The 19,865-nt window shown below is 36.5% G+C and overlaps 1 protein-coding gene across 19 annotated transcripts in view; it reads left to right on the top strand.

The window, feature by feature from the left end:
- The window catches only part of DMD (dystrophin), a 1,043,395-nt gene that overhangs the window by 835,904 nt on the left and 187,626 nt on the right, over window positions 1–19,865 (top strand). For 17 of the 19 annotated variants that reach the window (XM_052674157.1, XM_052674152.1, XM_052674148.1 and 14 more), the window contains 2 exons: window positions 14,076–14,248; window positions 16,958–17,114. In XM_052674157.1, coding sequence (XP_052530117.1) covers window positions 14,076–14,248; window positions 16,958–17,114 — 330 coding nt within the window. Of the gene's footprint in view, window positions 1–13,657; window positions 13,728–14,075; window positions 14,249–16,957; window positions 17,115–19,865 lie in introns of those variants that run through there. The other 2 variants (XM_052674162.1, XM_052674163.1) reach the window with 2 other exon arrangements.

Below are 19,865 nucleotides of genomic sequence, written 5' to 3'. Positions count from 1 at the left end.
GGTTAAGGTATCTTCTATCTTAGCTATATTTCATCGGAAAATCAAAAAGCCAGTAAACTTAAGGGTATTTCCACCACCATTTATCTAAGAAGAGTCACTCCTAACAGCTCTTGCATCATTCTGAAGAGATTTTTCCTTTTTTAGTAAAATAGAGATAGCCAAATTTCTCTTTATGAGCAGTTGCCTGAAGGTATGCTGGTGAAATGAAAAAGTTAGGTGTCTGATGTAACATCTTCTGTGATGTTCATTCTCTGTTTTTATAAATTCTGTAAAATCTTATTAGTAAGTAATGGATGTTCTCAGCCCAACTCAACTGACTGTTGCTGGTCTCAATCATCTTAAAATTGAGATCTCTGCATGGAGAGATGTAACTTCAGAGACAAGTTGCAGGTAATTAGATGTTTCAGACACAGATGAAAGAATTCCTTAAACATCAAATGACTTAAAAAAAAAAAAAAAAAAAAAAAAGTAGTAGTGGTAGCAGTAATTTTAATTCTTTTTTTGGAGAAAGATGTAGAAACCTTTTTTTGCTGTGCAGTGTAAGAGAGAGAACACATTGGGATTATTCCCATTCAAAACAAATTCCACAAGTCAAACTTCTTCATGAAAAAAAATTCTATTTTCTGACTAGACGTTGCCAGAAATGTTTCTAGCATACTGTATATATTTGCGCAACATACCGAGAATACCATCACATTGAAATGTTAATGTGAGTTTGAAGTCCCTGGAAAAATGGGATTTAGCCTGCGTGCTTGCTCTCTATTTGAAAAATTGCTATACTCTTCAAATAAAAATGAAATGTAAAATCTGCTTATGTAGAGCAATTGAAATGTGTACAATAGGCTACAGTTCTTATTGCCCCTATTTTGAGAGGACCTGCTGTGGAATAAATGGAAGTTTATTTTCCAGTCTAAATGAATTGAAGTCAAGGCTTCTCCAGGCTATCCAGAAATCCCCTTGGTTCTCAGAAGCCCAGCAGATAACTTGCACATATCCCGACTGTTTTCCTCTACCATAGCAGACAGCCTGCAGCTGTCTCAGTCAGGGAGAGCTAAAGTTTTGCTGTTTGTATAAAATCAGAGTAAGACTTGCTTCAAGAGGCAGGCAGAACACCGTGTCCCTTCCAAAGCCTGTTGTCTAGGTGACTGTTTGTGAAACACATTAACCTGAAGTGCTAACGTGAAAGGCTGGGAAAAGTTGGTGCATCCAGTTCAAATCATTCAAGTTTCACAATTCGTTCAAGAAACCTTTTTTTTTTTTCTTCTTTTTCTTTTTTTTTTTTCCCCCCTGTTCTTTGTTGTCTCTTTTGTACCTTCAGAAGCTTGGCTTCACTGTTTAGTGCCCATCACACGTTTTCCCTTCTGCCCTTATCTCGATATGAGTAGGCCCTTAATCCTTCTGATTAGATACTTTTAGTAATAGGGATTAAATCATAGCTGTTTGATAGAAAGTTAATCCAAGGCAGTGGTGACTTTTCCATCCCTGAATTTGGGATTGTGCTGCTGGAGGATTTCAGAGTCTGCTGCTGTAGTTGGTAGTCAGGGCAGGTTGGGATGCAGAGCTGACGCTTTGTCTGCGCATAGATTGGTGCTGTGCTGCAGAAGCTGTATGTTTTTGGCTCTGTGACAGAATAATTGCTTTGGCAGAGGGCTGCTGTGGCACGTATGTAGTTATATTTGAAGTGTGATTGTGACTTGCCATTTCCTGTTCACTGTAACTGTGCCTATGGAAGAGATTTGCCCTCCCTCAGCTGCTATTTTGTTCTTTTTTTTTTCTTCTTCTTCTTCTTTTTTTGTCAACCCAGTACATAAATATATAAATTCTAAAGTAATTTGTTTTGTTTTGTTTTTTAATTGTTTTTAATTTAGTACAAATTCTGCATGCCAAGCATGTCCTTTCTGCAAGTAAAGTAGTGTAAAATGAGGAAATGTAAACACCTTGCCTTTACTTCCTTCTTCATCAGCCTCTAAAATGTTCTCTGACGAACTATTTTATTTCACTTTGCTTCTTAGGAGGTTGTGTCCTCTTGAGATGTTTAAGCAGCAACTCATGTCCGTCCTCACTTGTGTGTGTGCCCTTGGCAAACAGACGCAATTGCTGAGTAACAGGCATCAGAACATGAATGGCATTGTTTGGCTTTCAGGCTTTCAATGAGAATGCACAGGGAAAGTGGAGCTCCACTGGGGAAATGAGCAGCAGTATTTCATTTAGCAGTTAGATTATGAAGCTCTGTATGTACAAGGGTGTTTATTTCAGAAAACTCTATGGCATGGAAAGGGGCTTTTGAATTTTTTCAGTTAGTATGTCAAGTGTATAGAAGATGGTTGAAAAACATATTAAAATTCTTAGATTTAAATTTCAGAGCTTTTTTTTTTTTTTTTTTTTTTAATGTTATTTGGAAAACAAACTCTGCTGAGAAAGGAAGTGACAGTATTATCAGGGTTAGGAGCATAACATCATTGAGTAGCCCAGCAGTGACTGCTGTTACCAATGCCTGGTTCAGTAAGAGTTTGCCTAATTTCATGATTTGTTCAATCTGAGAAGAAGAGGCCTGTGGAGGCTTTGCTTCCGTGTACAACTTTCTGAATGGAGGCTGTTGAGATGACTGAAAAAGGCTTGTCAGGGGTGGATGGAGGTGGGAACACAGGAAGTTCCAGTTTGATATAAGAATATATTTGTTTTATTTTTACTGGCGGAGGTAGGAGGATCACATTCTAGAACAAGGGTCTTCTGTGGAATTTCTACTCTTAAAGATGATCAGTGATCAACTGAGGATGACGCTGAGTGCTTTGTTCTCACTGGATGTGCTTTGAGCATAACACTGGATCAGGTGTGGAAGTCTTCAGCTTTGTGAGTGATCCTGTGCTTTAAATATCAGCTATTAGAATAATGGAATCATAGAATCATTAGGTTGGGAAAGGTCACTGAGATCACCTACTTCAACTGCCAGCCCATCCCCACCATGGCCAGTAAACCATGTTCTTCAGCGCCAACCTTTATGTTTCTTGAACATCTCCAGGGACGATGACTCCACAACCTCTCTGAGCAGCCTGTGCCACTGCCTCACTGCTCTTCCTGAGAAGAAATTTTTCTAATATCCAAACTGAACTTCCCCTGGAGCAAGTTAATGCCATTGTCTTATTGGTAGTTACCTGGGAGAAGAGTTCAACCCCACCTGTGTTTCACAGATTGGACCAGACAGAGGCATTACTGGACTAGTGAGATATATCAGTAATTTGTAAAACATTTGTAAAGAAATCTTGACCTAAGAAAGCTATAAAAGCAATTCTGGAGTTTAAGCTTGGGCCTAGGTGGCATAATTCACAGTGACAGCAGGAGATGATGACTAATTTATTCTCTATAGGAAATTAAGTCAGAGAATATGACATTCTTACTGTATTTAAGATCTGCCTAATATATTGACTAACTGACAAAAAAGTAGTACTCTGTCTTGTGAGTACATGCCTAAACCCCATGTTCTTTTTTAATTTTCAAGAAATTCTGAATCTAGGAAATAAATCTGTTTCTTGATTTCCGTATATATCTGTTACTTGCCTTCTTCTATGGTGTGTAATTCATTCTTTAGTACTCACATCATTCTATTATTTTAAAATGTGTATTTCACTTTTCCTTTGATTTATTGGTTTTGACACAGAAAACTGAATCATTTTCTACTACTTTTCAACTCAAAACAATTACTGCTTTTCAAAAAAATTACTTTTCAAAACAGTGGTTTTCTACTACTTTTCAAGTAGCTTTCAACTACTTTTGCTGGTTTCTACAGGTTATCTATATCGTTTCTCTCACTGTGATTGTGACCTTCTTGTTTTTACCATGATAAGTCTTTCTTTGGGACAAAATTCATGTGGGTTTTGGTTTCTCTCCATCGAGATACTTACAAGCTGTGAAAGATCATTAATATAGTGGTTCTGCGTAGTTATCTCTGTATGCAGATCTTGAACCTGATTTTTCCTATGTAGATCAAAATGAAAATGTATGTATGATTTCTCCAGTATAGCCTCTAAAGGAAAATTATTTAACGTTTAGTATGATCATGATTTTCTATTTTTATTTTTTACCAGAATTGCTGAAGATAGAGGGAATAAGTATATGTGTTTGGTTTTTTGTTTGTTTGTTTGGGTTTTTTTGTTTTGTTTTTAATATGAATATGAGAGTCAGTAAATTGAATTGTTTTTTTTTACGTCAAAGTGAAAGACATGAACAGGTTTTTTTTTTTCTCTCCAAAATATCATTTCTCCAGAAAAAGAATTGAATAAGTAAATAGGTTGAGATTTAACAAAAAGTGTATCATCTCTATGTAAGAATTCATTGGTGATTTTGGTGATTTTTATTCTTTTTTCTTTTTTTTTTTTTTTTTTTTAAGTGGCATCTGTTACTTTAACCTGTGTTGTATTTGTTGTATTAGATCCCAAAACCGTGGTAGCAGCATCTCTATTCTCACTGAAAATTAAAAAGATTAAAAGATTAAATGTACTTCTGCCCTTCTACTTCACAGATTTTCTGTCTTTCCTGAGCTTGCCTCAGAACACCTTGAGGATTTGACACAAATGTGTACAGAGATGCTGGGCTTCCTCAGCATTCCCTCCAGGTCCCACTTAGCCTGGTCTTGATAAAGAACAGTTAATGCCTCAGGTCTCGCACATCATTAAAGAATAACACCTGAAATTGTGTAAATTCGTAATTGAAATCTCATTATCTTTGGAACAGTGCTGACTTTTAGAGGAGCCTTAAAACCATTAAAATTTTTGTTCTGCATGAACCAATTTTCATAATGCATAATGTATGAGGCCTGTATTTCTGCTTCGTATTCTATGGTTGCTCTCTTTTGAGTTTTAGTAATAGTTTATGTTGTTTTAATTAGTATCATGTCATGTTATGAAACTGATGCACCAATTATTTTTCTCCAGGCATCAAAGATTTTGCTAACAAAAAACTGAAATGTCAGAGTTTATTTTGAGAAGAAAAAAGATTCAAAGAAGCATTTGAGACAGGAGGAATTAATGTGATGTGTAAAAAAAAAAAAATTGTTGGAGAAGTTTGGAAGAGGATTTTATATATGCTTGTGTATTTGAGGAAGGGTGAAAGTATGTCTAAACGTGTAGGTGGTAAAGTCAGTGTGTCTGATGGTTATGTGCTGGTGCATTGAAACCATAGATTCTTTTCTGTGAAATGACTTCACAGTCTTATAAACAAATAGTTCTTCTCCTAGGAACAGTCATGTATAATTAGCGAATTTCAGGTATATTTCACTATGGGTGACAGAAAAGTAGCCCTTGTCCTTTTTTCTTTCCTAATTTTTTTTCTCCAGGCTTTGAGGCAGTTGTGTTGTTCAGCCTTTCTGGCTGCTAGTTGTAAGAGAAAATCAGTATTAATTGGAAGCGCTTAGATGTCAGTGGAACTAATAGAGGTAGATGCTCTCCAAATTATCCAACAGGACTTTCAGACCTCGCCTGAGTAACTGAGTGGAAGTAAATGTTCCTGCAGAGGATGGCGTTGCTTTTGTGCTACTGCTGTTTTGTCTCTGACAAATGGGGAGAGGGCAAAATTAGACATGCTGAAAGTAGCAGCATAATTATTTGGCTGCAAAAAATAATAATAACAAAAAAAGCTGAAAGCTTGACAGCATGAGTGTGCTGACAATGTACAGGTGTAATGGAATCTGACAATCACTGAATTACTAGGGTCAGGTATTTGTTGGAATAGGCTACATTCTGAAACCTAGAGAACAGCATAAGTTTTTAATGACCCTAATGGTACTACTTTCAGAAAACTGTGTCTACAAGTACATGTGCATTAATGCCATTTCCCTCCTACTCACCCAACTTTCAAATCCAGTTTTCACAATCAGATATCTAATCCCATACTTAGATGTCTCAGTAGAGATGGCTGATTTGCTGAAGAACACTCGCAGCTCCTGCCTTAAAACAGGTGCTTTGTTTGTCTTGTATTTGTTTACTTGAAAGGTCATTAAGAACAAGCTAGGGTAGTAAAATAAACACCATATATTTAAATCATACTGTAAGTGATTCATTGCTGTGGCAACTTGGAATTTTCTCAGCCTTGCTGTAAGCTCAAACTAATCTGAAGTTTCCTTCTGATCAAGGTTTTCACTGTAAATATAAGGACAAGGTAAATAAAAAAAAAACAAACAGGATAGAAGAGTGCTATTAAAGTTACCATTGCCAGAATAGTTTATGTTTGTCTAATCTAAAGGCAAGATTAATCAAATCCTATGTGAAACTATGCCTATAAACATAGAAAGCTTTGTATGTTGAAAGATTAATTTCTTTATCTATTTATTTGTATCTTCATTAAATGTGAATAAAAATAGTTTTATTTCAGTCTTTCAGAAGCACACGAAAAAATCTGTAAAGTCCCATAAATCAATGAAATTATTTAACGATTTGTAATTAGTTACTGTTGAATAGAAATTAATTTCTAGAGGTCTCATAAAAATTTATTTGATTACTTCCCTTTGAACAAAGGAGAGATGCAAGGCCTTGTTCTATGTCTGAAAAGCCAGTCCTGTGAAGGAGGATCTGAACAATAGAAGCTTGAGCATATGTTCAAATGACTGAGTTGTTGATCTTAAACCTACCTAAAGCTGAAGTAGCTTGCTGTAAGTGAAATTAAGAATCCCACAGCGTGTTTTCACTGTCTTTCAGCAAGACAGTCACTGTATCCTTGGCTGTGTCATTTTGCAATCACCTGAATGTTACCTAACTTGAAGGTTATATTCCTAGTCATAATCTTTTCTGAAGACAGGGTGCAATTTGTTAATGTGAATTTCGTTCCTTTCTTATTTATGGGGCACCTAGAATTTAAAACTGTAACAGAGGTACCTGCAGCTTATACTGATTTTTTTCTACAGGGAAATGCTATCCCTTAAGCTTCCACTCATCAACATTTGCTTCTCTGCTAGAGAACTAACTCTTACCATTTGTTATCTTGAAAACAGTGTTGGGAACCTAGAAATGCCTTAATGATATTCATAAGCTTATCTTCCCAATAGAGAAAGACCTTTTTATCTTTCTTTTTAATCAAGTAATTAGCATGAAATGTAGAGATGTAATCATACCAGACTAGAATTGGGGTCATGCCACAGGCTAGCTGAATTCAGGAGGCTTCATGGCATGATGATGTATAGCATTTCACAACAGTGCTTTTTACTCAGTAACTCTGCCTTTTAATTATATTTTGTGTCCAATTTGAAAAGTTTTTATCATTATGGAAATTGCTCAGTAAACACTTTCATTCTAAGGCCCAACCAGATTTCTGCTTCTGGTCTGTGAGTGCACAGAATCACAGAATGGCTGAGGTTGGAAGGGACCTCTGTAATCCATCTGGTCCAACCCCTTGTTCAAGCAGGATCACATGGAGTATATTACATAGGACTGCAACTGAGGTCTGGGGGAGGGGTTTTTTTTAATGTCTCCAGAGAGAGAAATTCCACAGCTTCTCTGGGTAACCTGTACCAATGTTCAGTCACTCTCACAGTAACGAAGCTTTTCATCACATCTATGCAGAATTTCCTGTGTTTCAGCTTGTGCCCATTGCCTCTGATCCTGTTACTGAGCACTGCAAATAAGGGCCTTATCCTGTCTTCTTGACAACCTCCTTTCAGATATTTGCATACATTGAGAAGATCTCTCCTCAGTCTTCTCTTCTTGAGACTGAACAGTCCCAGTTCTCTCAGCCCTCTAGTAAGAGAGATGCTCCAGGCTCCTCATTATCTTTGTAGTCTTCCACTGGACACTCTCTAGATGTTCATTTCTCTCTTTTTGCTGGGGAGCCCAGAACTGGACATGGTACTCCATATGTGACCTCACCACAGCAGAGGGAGAGGATCACCTCTCTCAAATGACTTAAAAGCTTGATGGAAGAACTGAGAGCTTCTTTGCCACTGTATTCACTTTAACAGAACTTGGTTGTGCGTGCTCAGATGGTTTGTATAGTAACAGGAAAAATTATATTCATCACTGTTAAATGGTTCGGGTATAAAATTGTTCCCAAAATCATACTTGAATTAGTTGTATTTTGATCTAAAACAAAACAGAGAAAAAGATAACTGGTTCTTCATTTAATGGGGTTTACTCCAGTTGGACCAGTAGTATTTTGCAAAGTAAAAGAAATATCTCAGTGTTTTGTTCTAGCATTAATCTAAAACATAGTTTTTTCAAACTCTTTTATTTAAAAAAATATGATGTTTTTCCTGGTCAAATACTTTGAAAGTAATGACTAACTCACCAAAACAGATGGTCATAGAGAATAGTGCAAAATGTCTTTTGAGGACCAAAAGAAATAGATAAGTGCATCTTGCACTGTCTGCCTCTTGTATTTAAAATGTATTGGACTTACTGTGCTGTAGCCATTAATACAACATCTCCAGAACTATATCACCCCAAAACCATTCCTCTGTCTAGCAGACAAAAGAATAAGCCCTGATCCTGAAAAAGGTCCATAATTCATGGATTTCTTTTGTTTTATTTTTATTTTTTTTGGTGCTTTAGGTAGAATAGGAGACCTACAGGAATTTAAGTATGTAGTTGAGTAAAAGCAAGTAAATTGTTTAAGCTGACATCTGGTCCCTGAGGTAGCTAGACTGCACAGAGTTGGAAAATAGTCCTACAGACTGTGACTGCAGTTCTTAGATCTGTAGCAACCACATGGAGGTAAAAGACATTGAAGGGGGAACTTTTTTTGATTTTACCAGCTGGGATCCCCTGTTGGTAAAATTCAGAGGCTGTGCCAGGCCGTAAGTGCTATTTTGTGCCATCTAAGTCCAGAGAACAGATCCCCCTTCTTTATTATGTGCTCTGCTCAGCAGTATTCTAGAAGAAAAACAAGCAAACAACAAATACTGGCTTGAAACAGTAAGTTTGTCAGATCTGCCTTCTATAGGCACCAATGAGAATAAAAAATAAAACGAGAAAGAAACCTACATTCTTGAGGTTTTTTGAAATCACCATAAAAAGACAATAAAAATAAGGTTTTACTCAAAGTTGTATTTTAAAGAGGGGAAGAAGGAAATCATAAAATTGTTTTGTGATTTTTTTTCTTGGAAAAGGACCTTAAGATCAAGTCCAGCCATCAACTCTACAAGTCCATTGCTACACCATGTCCCTCAGTGCCACAACCATACACTTCTTAAATACTTCTGGGGGTGATGACTCTTCCACCTCCCTGGATAGCCGGTTTGAATGCTTTACTGCCCCTTCTGTGGGAAGAATTATATGGACCTAGAATTTTCAATTCATTTTCAGTAACTTTCTTACTCTTTCAGTGCTAGGATGATAGAACCTTAGTACTATGCAGTATAGTAATTCTGAGTAATGCATAGCCACAGAGGACTGAATAGCTGATGCTTTGAGTTCATGTACGTAATTATGCAGACTGACTGTTCTGTGTTTTTTTTGTTTCCAATTACTAACAATAGAGACAAGTTTTTCCCCCTGTGCTGATTTCCTTTAATCAGATGGTACTGTCTTTAATTTTCTGAGCCGCCTTACTCAATTAATCCCATGTATGGTAACTAGAAAATGTAAAATGATTCATTGGAAATGAAAAGCACAATTCCAAGGACAGAGCTGAGTCTGTAGAGGAGGATTTAAGAGCTTTAATTTCTTTATTACATAATTAATTTTGTTTCTACCTTGTATAAAGATAAATGTTTTGTCAGCTGTGCTGCATTAATTTCCATGTCTTAGTCTGACTCTTGTATAGTCCAACCAGTGTAACTAATTCCTTCTTTCTAGAACTTCATTACTTTCAGCCTATCAAGTCATTTCTGATGTTGTGCCACAGTAATGGCATAATTATGTGCCACGTCCTTCATGTATTTTGCCAGTATACCGCATGTCAGCTACAGAGGTTTTTAACACCAATCTGCTAATTATTCCTGATAAAATATCCCCAATCTTTCTGAATTTGTTAAGGAATATCTCTGCTATGTGGAATTAGCATAGGTATTGTCAGTCTTATGTTGCTGATTGTCTTATGAGTTAATAGTTTCAATGTACATGATTTAAGATGGCCACTTTGCCATTTATGAAAATATCTTCTGACCTTTGATATAAAACTGAATTCTCTACAGAGGAATGGTAAATAGATTACTAATAGAAATACTAGATAGATTATGAATAGAAATGTTAAATAGGAGCACCAGATATTTTCTATACCTTACAAGAAGGTGAGCAGAGATTTTTAAATGTGTGTAAGGCTGTAATATCTGATCAGCAAGGTTACTATGAACAAATCTTATGGTACACTTTATCATCTAACTCTATCATTCATCTTAATAAAAGGAAAATTTCACTCTGCAACTCTTAGGCATATCCTTTGATGCGTGGGCAGTTCCTTCTAACCAGTTGAGCTCAATCCAAGGAGTGAGCTTTAAAAAAAAAAAAAAAAAGGTGGATGTGGAGGTTTGAAAAAAAGCTTTTTTTTATTTAGCTTAATAATCTGTACTCATCAATGAGTTACTTAATGTCTTTTAGTTGTTGTTGTTGGTTGTATTTTGTTTTGCTACTTACTATTTTTATGGGAATGTATTTCCACATAGCTCCAGTAGTAACCACTTCAACAAAAACAGTGTATAAAGAAATTTAAGTCCAGCAGTATCTCAGCAGAAATATAGCAGGATTGATTTTGGTCCTTTGCATTTCCTATGTGTGTTTGAATGCAATGGAAAGAATAAAATGCAGTAAATACTCTATATTTAGTCTATAATCTATGCTTCTTGGTATGATGTGTAAATGACAGTATACTTTTGCAAATAAATAGCATCTTATAAGATGAAATACTCCTGCTTTATTCTTGTCAAGAAAAAGAATCTATTTCATATTTATCTTTAACCTCTATTTTTCAAACACAGAAATTACTTATTTCAGAAAACAAATAAAAGATGTATAGATATTTTTCTTACTTGCACTGTGCTTCTCTAGGGACCAGGTGTCATGAAGAAAAGATCTGAAATGAAACCAAAACAGAGTGAATGTCTCCGTTGTCTTGTTACTCTCTGAGCATGTTTCCCAGACAGCTGGGATAAACTATGTTTTGGATTATAAAATAATGTGCAGGTTAGACAGATAGTTTGGACTAAGATCTTGAATAGTGATCTTCTGATAAGAAGACCTCACATACTTAGCTAACTGTCCAGTTTGGTTTTGGTATTCAGTAGTATTCTGAAAGAAGAATACAACTTGATTTCCTTTTGAGAAGTATCTATGTGTGAGGAAAAAAGCATGCAGTATCTAGTCTATTAAAGAGTTTTTCTAAAAGCAGGATAAGTGTGGAAGTGTATTAATTTTGAGTTAAAAAGTAGCATACGTATGATGAAGTACGAAGAAGGCATAGATTGGACAATTTCTTACTGTAAATAGTTATTGGACATATTTCATGTTGCCCTTGCTGAGGAAGAGGCAACTTGTTTCCATTGCAACCCTACAAACTAAGGATTTTCTAGTGGTTTGTAACCCTGCCCATGGCAGGGGGTTTGGAATTTGGTGATCTTTAAGGTCTCTTCCAACCTAAGTCACTCTGATTCTGTGATTCTGTGCAACGGGTACCACACATGATAGGCACCACATATGATGATTCTTTAATTTGGCAGTCGATTTATCTGCTTTGAAATATGGAAGGACCTTAGAAGTATGCAAATATTAAAAGTGAACTTTTTTACTGTGAACTTTATTCTTTCCTGTATATTGTTGTGGCTATTTACCTCAGTTTTGTGGTGCTTAACCTCAAGACTGACTTAACATATCTAAATGCATACATGAAAGGAATGAAATTTAGTAAAAGAGTACTCTCTAGCAAACAAATAAAATATAGAAGTTGGAATCTGAATCTGTCAACATTCAGAATTGAAAAAAAGACAAATTTTCAAGTGAGGGCATTCACACCTGGAATAACATACATGTTTATGTACCTTAGTAATAACATCTTTAAAAATCAGAATAGATTGCTTCTCTGAAACATATGTTTAAATTGAAACAGGAATAATTCTGGAAAATTGTTTGCCTTTATAATCTAAGACTCTGCATAAACCTTTATATATCCATTGAGAGTAGGAATATATGTGTGTTTATATAAATATAAATTTATCAACTGTGCAACTCTCAACTGTTTTTCTTTAGTCCCTTGCATGTTTAAATGCCTCCTGATTGTTAGCAAAGTATGGGATTTTTGCCTATTCTGAAGACTATATGAATCCTTGGTCTTTCTTTTGAGGGCTCAATCTGCATTTCCCGAGTTTATGGCTATGTTGCAAGTTTCCCTCTACCAATTAAAAAAAAAAAAAAAAGAGAGAGAGAGAGAGAAAGGGGGAAAAAAAAAGTTCTGCCAGCTCTTACTTTCAATTCCCAGCCTAGGTGTCAGGTCACTTGATGAAATTTCCATTCTTAGATTAAAACTACAGTTGTCACATTTAGTTCCAGTGCTAACAAAGTTGCATCATTACCATGAGTATTTAACATCAATCAAAAAATATAGTATTTATAGTAACAACTGTGTTCTGCTGAATTACTTCTGGTGTATTCCAAACTCATTCCTATTTTACTGCCAGGATGAACATAGATAAGGTAAGATAGCTGAACGAGAACTCCTATGCTGTACCACAGACATGCCTTACCCTCCTTGAAATTGTTCCAAGTATGGTGCTAGTTGTTGCTGTGCACAAAGTAGGTATCCAGCAAAGTACAGCAAATGTTGCTTGGAACAGCAATAAGTGAACGAGGACAATCTACTTATGATTCAGTGCTGCTAAGATTGCACTTAAAATATCAAATCAAACCAATTCAATTAGGAACACATCAAGTAGGCAAGTTGTGTGCTTCCCTCCTTCAAAGTCACTCTTCTAAAGCAAATTTGAAGAAGTTTCCTTTGGGGTCTGTCTGTGATGATCAGTTGGCTCTGGGTCATCCCTCAAAGGCCGTCAATCATTTCACCTTTCCTACTTCATCCCCCTATGCTCTCATTTCAGGCAGCAAGAAACCACAGCCAGAGCTCCTGGTGACCAAGCATCCCATGTAAAAATGGGATTTATTCACTTGACCAGTGCACTTTGTTACAAAATAGTATTTTTGTGCTACTGCGATTACGTATAGAGTGTGTGCATGCTTGTGTATATTTAAATTGTTATCATTATTGTTGTTCAGCTTGAAGAGCATGGTTCTGCCATTACTCTCTCTCAGTGAGTCTGTGACCTCGTGGGGCTGCAGCACACAGCGTCCGTGAGCCGCACAGGCACTGCACAAAGGCTGCATTCAGAGCGTGGGCAGGCAGGAATGCTGGTACCAGGCAGCTCTCAAAGGAATGTTCTCTTGGCAGCAACAGCCTTGCTGAAAATGAGGGGGAAAAATGAATTCAAAATGTAGAGCTGGCCTGTAGTTACAAAGCGATAAGAAGAGCTGGCTGTTCAACATGAGCTGCTGGTTGCATATTCTGGGTCCTTTCTGTTTGCAGGCCCTCCTACAGCCATGGCCCTGACTGTTTTGATGCAGCACAAAGTGGTTGTTTATTGCTATTGACTGCTGAGGTCTGTGATCTGAAATGCGTTCTGTCAACAGAATGTAAGGGAACTTGGCATTTTAAAAGCTCTGCTGCTGCAGACACGCAGATTTCTTGGAACTGCCATGCAGCAGGAGCAGTGCTGCAGTCCTCAGCTCAAACTGAAAATGTTGCACAGGAAAACCTATCACGTGAAGGTCAGATTTACCTGGGATCCCCAGGGGTAGGTTGGTTGGTTGATTGGTTGGTTGGTTTTTCCCTTGTCAGCACAGTAAATATGTCTTTGCTTTCTTGCCTGACAAAAGCTAGACTTTTAACATTCTTTAACATTTGTTCAGTAGGATTCATATGGAAAGAGGATCCTCTTTCAAGTCAAACATCCTTCCTGCAAAAGTGAAAGGGTGTTTACTACACAACATTGCCACGAGAGGAATAATCATAATCTTACTGACTCTGTGTTGGACTGTGGATTTTTCCACTCTTGAGAAGTAGTAATTTCTGTGATTCGGTATGAAATCACATGTTATTTTCTATTGCTTCTTTAGGATCTACAGGCAGAAATTGATGCACATACTGACATCTTCCACAACCTGGATGAAAACGGGCAGAAAATCCTGAGATCCCTGGAAGGCTCAGAGGATGCTGTCCTGTTGCAGAGACGTCTGGATAACATGAACTTCAGATGGAGTGAGCTTAGGAAGAAATCGCTAAACATTAGGTAGGACATGACTCTAATCAAAAGCTTACAGCTGGTGTGTTAGTCGTTCCATCTGCCTCGTGACAGTAAAAGGGTATAAACAGGTTTCTGATAGCACTGTTTCTATTTTGAAATGATTTGTGCTGATTTAACTTTCTAAGAATTACTAGGGGTTTTTTGTGTGTGTGTAAATGATAGTAGGGGATTAGGATTTGAGACATATGATGAGGTTTTGTAGTTACAGAAGGAAAGATTAACATGTTTAAACACAAACTGTACTCCTAAATTGGTTGGTTATGACTTATCAGTGAGTCAAGTAATTAGACAACCTATATGTATGAAAAGGTTTATTTCTAAGGCTGCCATTTCCAGTGCATAACTAAGAATGGCCTTGCAAATGGGAAGATGTTATTTAAGATTTTTTCTTTTGTCTGAAAAGTGATCAAAATTACCAAATAAAATCCAGGGGTAGAAGGAGATTAGTTCTGTAAGAGGAAAATCTCCTTGCAAGAAAAAATACAATAAATGGTAATTTTACAAATCATGACGTGGATATATAGGCTTCAGTGGGCTGAAAATTTCCAAAGAAACTGTCCAGAAAAATTGTTTTCAGAAATGTGTCTTTCACAATAGATGGCCCAACTCCATTGCATTCAGTCTTGGACATTTTTTCAATTGCTCATTTGCTGTGTGTTGGTGGTAGTTCAGAGGGCAGCAAAAGGCAGAAGTGTTTTTCAAAGTAATTTATGAAATACTAGCTTCCTTCAGCTCGGGCCCTGAGGGAGGTCAGTCTGTGTAATGACAAAAGCCATCTTCATAACATCAATCATTAAAAAGAAATGAAGAATGTGAGGTTGAAAATATATTAGTGACTAAAGAAGGAGACACTTTTTTTTTTTTTTTTTTTCTTTTTGAGGAGCAAAAGAAACAGACAATCCTTCAGAATTTTTTCTTCAGATGTCTTTTACCCATGAATTTGCCAAAATGCAGTGATGCTTGAGGAAAAAAAAAAAAAAAAAATCAACATCAAATTGGCCAAATAGCAGTCATTAAATATATGGGTGTCCTGGGATTTTCTTTCTTTCTGTTTTTACAGTTCAATGTATTGCTGTCATTAACTGTCAGACGTACTAGCTCTAGTTGTATGGCATTAGCTTGTTACATTACAGATTCAAAGCAACAGAACTCCTTTCTAAAATAGTAAAATAAGAACCAATTTGTAATTCCTAAGACATTCAATATAACTATTGCCCGCCACTGAACTGAATGAATGGGCTGTTCTCAGTCTGACTGCTCTGTGCTATTTCTTTCCATCACACAATGTGGAATAGATTTCATCATAGTTATATTGGTGCTTACACAAAGGAGGTGTAAGAGCAGAAAGATAAAATGTTACCCAGGCATCAGTCCCATGATTCTTCTTTTTTGGTGGATGCTTTGAACTGCTGGAACAGAACAGTCATCCTGTCCCTTGGTTAGGCGGACATTCTTTTCACAGTCCAGTGCATTTCAGCTAGGTAAAGTGTATGGTGGTTGTCAAGAAAAGCGAGGTTCATTTCCTTGCATTCACATCCAGTTACTGTGCTAATCTGAAGGAGATGGAAGGTTGCATTTGCTGAGGTGAGATGAGATGGAAGGCTAGAGCTAACTAGCTCAGAAACTTTACTCTTTAGCTGTGTCTCCTCCAAAGGCCCACTGGCTGTTATTTACCACAGCTCCCCATGTAGTGGCCAGCGTGCCCCAGCATTGCAGTGCCTACTGTGAGGCAGCACTGCTCCTCACCTCCAGCAACATTCAGCAGTAAGACCAAAGCTGAAAGTTAGAGAAGAAATGAGACGAAAATCTGTCTTAGTACATAATCCTTGCAGAAATCCTTGCAAAGTGTATCATTTTGTTTTACCGTCGTATAATACTGCTTTTCATTTTAGTTTTTAAAAGGAATTCTTAAGTTGCGTGGGAATGAATTAAGAATTTCTTCCCAATCAGCAAATAAACAGCATCAGCATATTCATAAATTTAGCAGGACAGACTCTTATTATCAATGATATAAACAAAATGGAAGATTTTGTCAATACAGAGATTTATCACATATTTTCTTCCAGCAAAAAGTAGTTGCCAAGAACTAGTCTTAAGAGAGAGGAGCATTTACGCACACTCAGAGAAAATGTTTATAAGGTTGTCTTATGGTGGAGTTGTCGTTTGTACAAAAAGTAGTATACCTTAAGTTTGCTGTTATTCAGTTAGTTTCAGTCACACCTCATTTCGTGAGGCACAGACTTCTTGTGCAGCATTGGAGGTTCCTTTTGGGGAAGGGATGGTATTGGTTCTTTTATCTTAAAGGTGAGCAGCCACATGATTCTTGTGTGGGGTTGAATGTTTTGTGTAATGGTTTAGACAAATGCTTGCTCTTTTCTGAGTTGAAAAGTACTCCCTACCTTTTGGTTAGTACCCAGCAGTCCTGAGTGATGAAAAAATTGTTCTCTTACTGGTCCTGCATTGTATTTGTGCGTGTTTAGTGAGAGTGACAATTCCACATAACTCTTTTGCTTTCTCGAGCCACAGCTGTGGAATCAAAATTATTCCAGTGTCTGATTCAAAGCTGATGAAGGTATTTAAATGTTGTCTAGTTAACAAAACACTATAATCTTTATCAGTGAATAAATTTGTATTTCTTTTTTTTTTTACTTTCACTTTGTCTGAATGCATCTAATATTTAATACATGGTTTCAGATCTCATTTGGAAGCCAGTACAGACCAGTGGAAGCGTTTACATCTCTCTCTTCAGGAACTTTTGGCATGGCTGCAATTGAAGGAGGATGAATTAAAACAGCAAGCACCCATTGGTGGAGATCTTCCCACTGTGCAGAAGCAGAATGATGTTCATAGGGTATGGTTTTTTTCAAATGAGCTTTCATTAGTTGCATTTTGTTTTGCAGTTTGCTGTTGGGTTACATTGTCCATGCTGGAAAAAGTGAGATACTTTTTGAAATATATTTTAGACTTAATGAAATTTTACATAACACTAGCTAAAATTTTCAAACACGGGCTAGAAAATGAGTCTGTTGAAGAAAGGAGTATTTGCTACAGCTGCTTGGCTTTCTGAAAACCAACAATATTTTCATAGAACTGTCATAGGCAGTTTCATGTCTAGAAAAGATATTAGCAATGTTATTTGAAGATTAAATCAGTAGTTCTGATTTTATTTTATTTTTTTTCTGGATCAGACATTTAAATTTCATGAGTGAATTTTTAAACCCTATTTGTTTTGCTTGTTTTTTGGTGAACATTAATGAAAACTGTAGCTGATACCAGTTGTAATGCACAACTGTGTACGTCATGAAACTGTTGTGGTTACTGACTGTTACTGTTACTCATACTAATTTCGTCAAGAATTCTTAGGGAAAGGAAATGGCAGAAGATCACACGGAGTCTGGTCCAGACTAGGTTTCATGGTAAAAAGGAACTTAAATCCAACACTGTGTGGGATTTTTGGAAAACTCACCAGATAAATGACCCCTTAAATAACCTAATACTGCTCAATAATTCTTCATACAAAGATTCCTTTTTTTTTTTTTTTTTTTTTTTTTTCTAGTGGGAAATTCATGCTTTAAGTATATATTCCTATGCTTAATCAAACTCACAGCTGTCTCACATTAATTAAAGTCTGGTTTCAAGTAAGCAGCACATAATTTGCTATGTCATCTCCAGACAATATGATACTGTGAGATGAAAACATATTCCAAACCCAGTGATCATCCTTGCAAAATGTACTGTGCACCTATGTAAGAGCATTTCACAATGCCATTTTTGAAACTTGCCACATAAGATATTGTTATGGAAGTTTTTAAATCTGTTTTTATTACTGCATGGAAAAATCTAAAATAATTCTATAACATGAAACCAGATCTGTAATGCCTGTATTTTCTCCCTTCATTGGATAGCTATATTATAGATACTTCTTTAAAAGATTTTCCTTCCTAATCCCAAAGGGCACATTTGGGAGCAAACACTAAGATTGAGTTTAGAAAGGTCACACAATGTATCTTGCTGCTTTAAGTTACTGACAATCCTGGTTTGTGAAAAGTCCACAAATCTTAAATAAAACCAGGCTTGGCTTTTTGACGCAGGCAAATAAAGCTTCTTCCATAGCAACTGAATGATGGAGAGCAGTGGCAACACTGTCTCATTTTCTAGGTTTTCCTTCTAAAGGGGTAATCTATAGGATGGATGTTTTTCACAAAGCTTTTCTTGGGACTTTAAGCGTTATCATGAAAACAGTAAGGCTAAAATACCCATGGCTTTACCACTCTCCTTTTTTACTCTCTGAAACACCTGAGGTCTGTTCTAGCCAGCTGGCTCTAGCAGCTTCCGAGACAATTTCAAAACCACAAAAACCAAACAGACTCTCAGGATGTAAGAAATGAAATAGATATTGCTTTAACTCTACATTAACTCAAACCCTTTATCCAAAGGCCACATTTGAGTTAGAGCAAGACTTCGAGAAGGATTTCTGTGGAATTGTTGCAGCAAAACTTTTGTTATCTGAATAATGTTTGAGTACCTGACAACATTACCTTTCCTCCAAGAGAAACAAAATAAATTTTTCATTTTGTGAAGTTACTGCTCATAAAATTTTAATGTTGTATATTGTTCTGTAAGCTATTCCAAAGGTGTTAAGAATTCGGTGATGTACTAAGTGATTGTCACTCACAAATCAACATAAGTGGTTAAAACTATTAGGGATAAGAAGTGTTACATAAAAGTAAGGTACTATAAATAGCTGCAAAGTGACTTTACAAACTAGGTCTCCTTCTCACTTCTCCTTTTTGATTATCTTCTCTCCCACATGCAGATACATACAGATGCAAATCTTTGGTCCTGATGTCTCAGTCATTTCTTCTTTCTATCAAAGCTAGAACATTTTAGTTCCTTTTAAAGATATCACATCTTTCCTTTTTCTGTGCTGTAATATCTGTAGTTTAATGTGAGGCCTTTCTAGCTGTAGGTGCTCTGGTTCCCTGTGGGGAAAAAAAAAGAACAAAATATAATCCTTGAAATTAGGTCGCCCTGTCTACTCTTCAAAGATTTCTTACAGGGAAGGAGGGAAAAACAATCAGTGCAGAACTCTTCTGACTTCAGATTGTCTTTGATGAAACCATGAAACCCTGTGTTTGCAGCTTTGGCTTTTTATACTCTTCTTTTTTTTTTTTTTTTTTTTTTTAAACTAGATGCTATGGACTTTCTTTTACTCTAAAAGTTTTCTTTTAGACAAGCAAACGTACAAAAACTGTGCCTGAGCGAACATCTAGTCCATTTCTGAACATCAGAAAAATACTGTTAGGAAGGTTGACACCTCAAATGTAAAGGTCTCTAGCATAAAACTGGAGCACAGAAAAGCTAATTTTTCAAGAGCTGTATGCCCTTGCTAAAAAAACTGAGCTCTCAGAGCATAAAAGTAGAGAGTAGTTGAATTTCAGACTTGAGTCAGAGAATTTACTCATGTTGTTGTCATCAGTGTCCGTTATGGAAATGACTCTTCAGTAAACAATCTGAGTTTCTACCTGCTTTGACCAACCTTCTAAATGATCCAGACCTGTAGCTTTGGTCTTCTTGTGTCAACAAAATGTCTTTCTTTCTG

The sequence above is a fragment of the Tympanuchus pallidicinctus genome, unplaced genomic scaffold (genome assembly GCF_026119805.1).
Source record: "Tympanuchus pallidicinctus isolate F22 unplaced genomic scaffold, pur_lepc_1.0 scaffold14, whole genome shotgun sequence".
NCBI classification, from domain to species: Eukaryota; Metazoa; Chordata; class Aves; order Galliformes; family Phasianidae; genus Tympanuchus; species Tympanuchus pallidicinctus.
The sequence above is the reverse complement of the archived record's forward strand: the minus strand, read 5'-3'. Positions and strand labels throughout refer to the sequence as shown.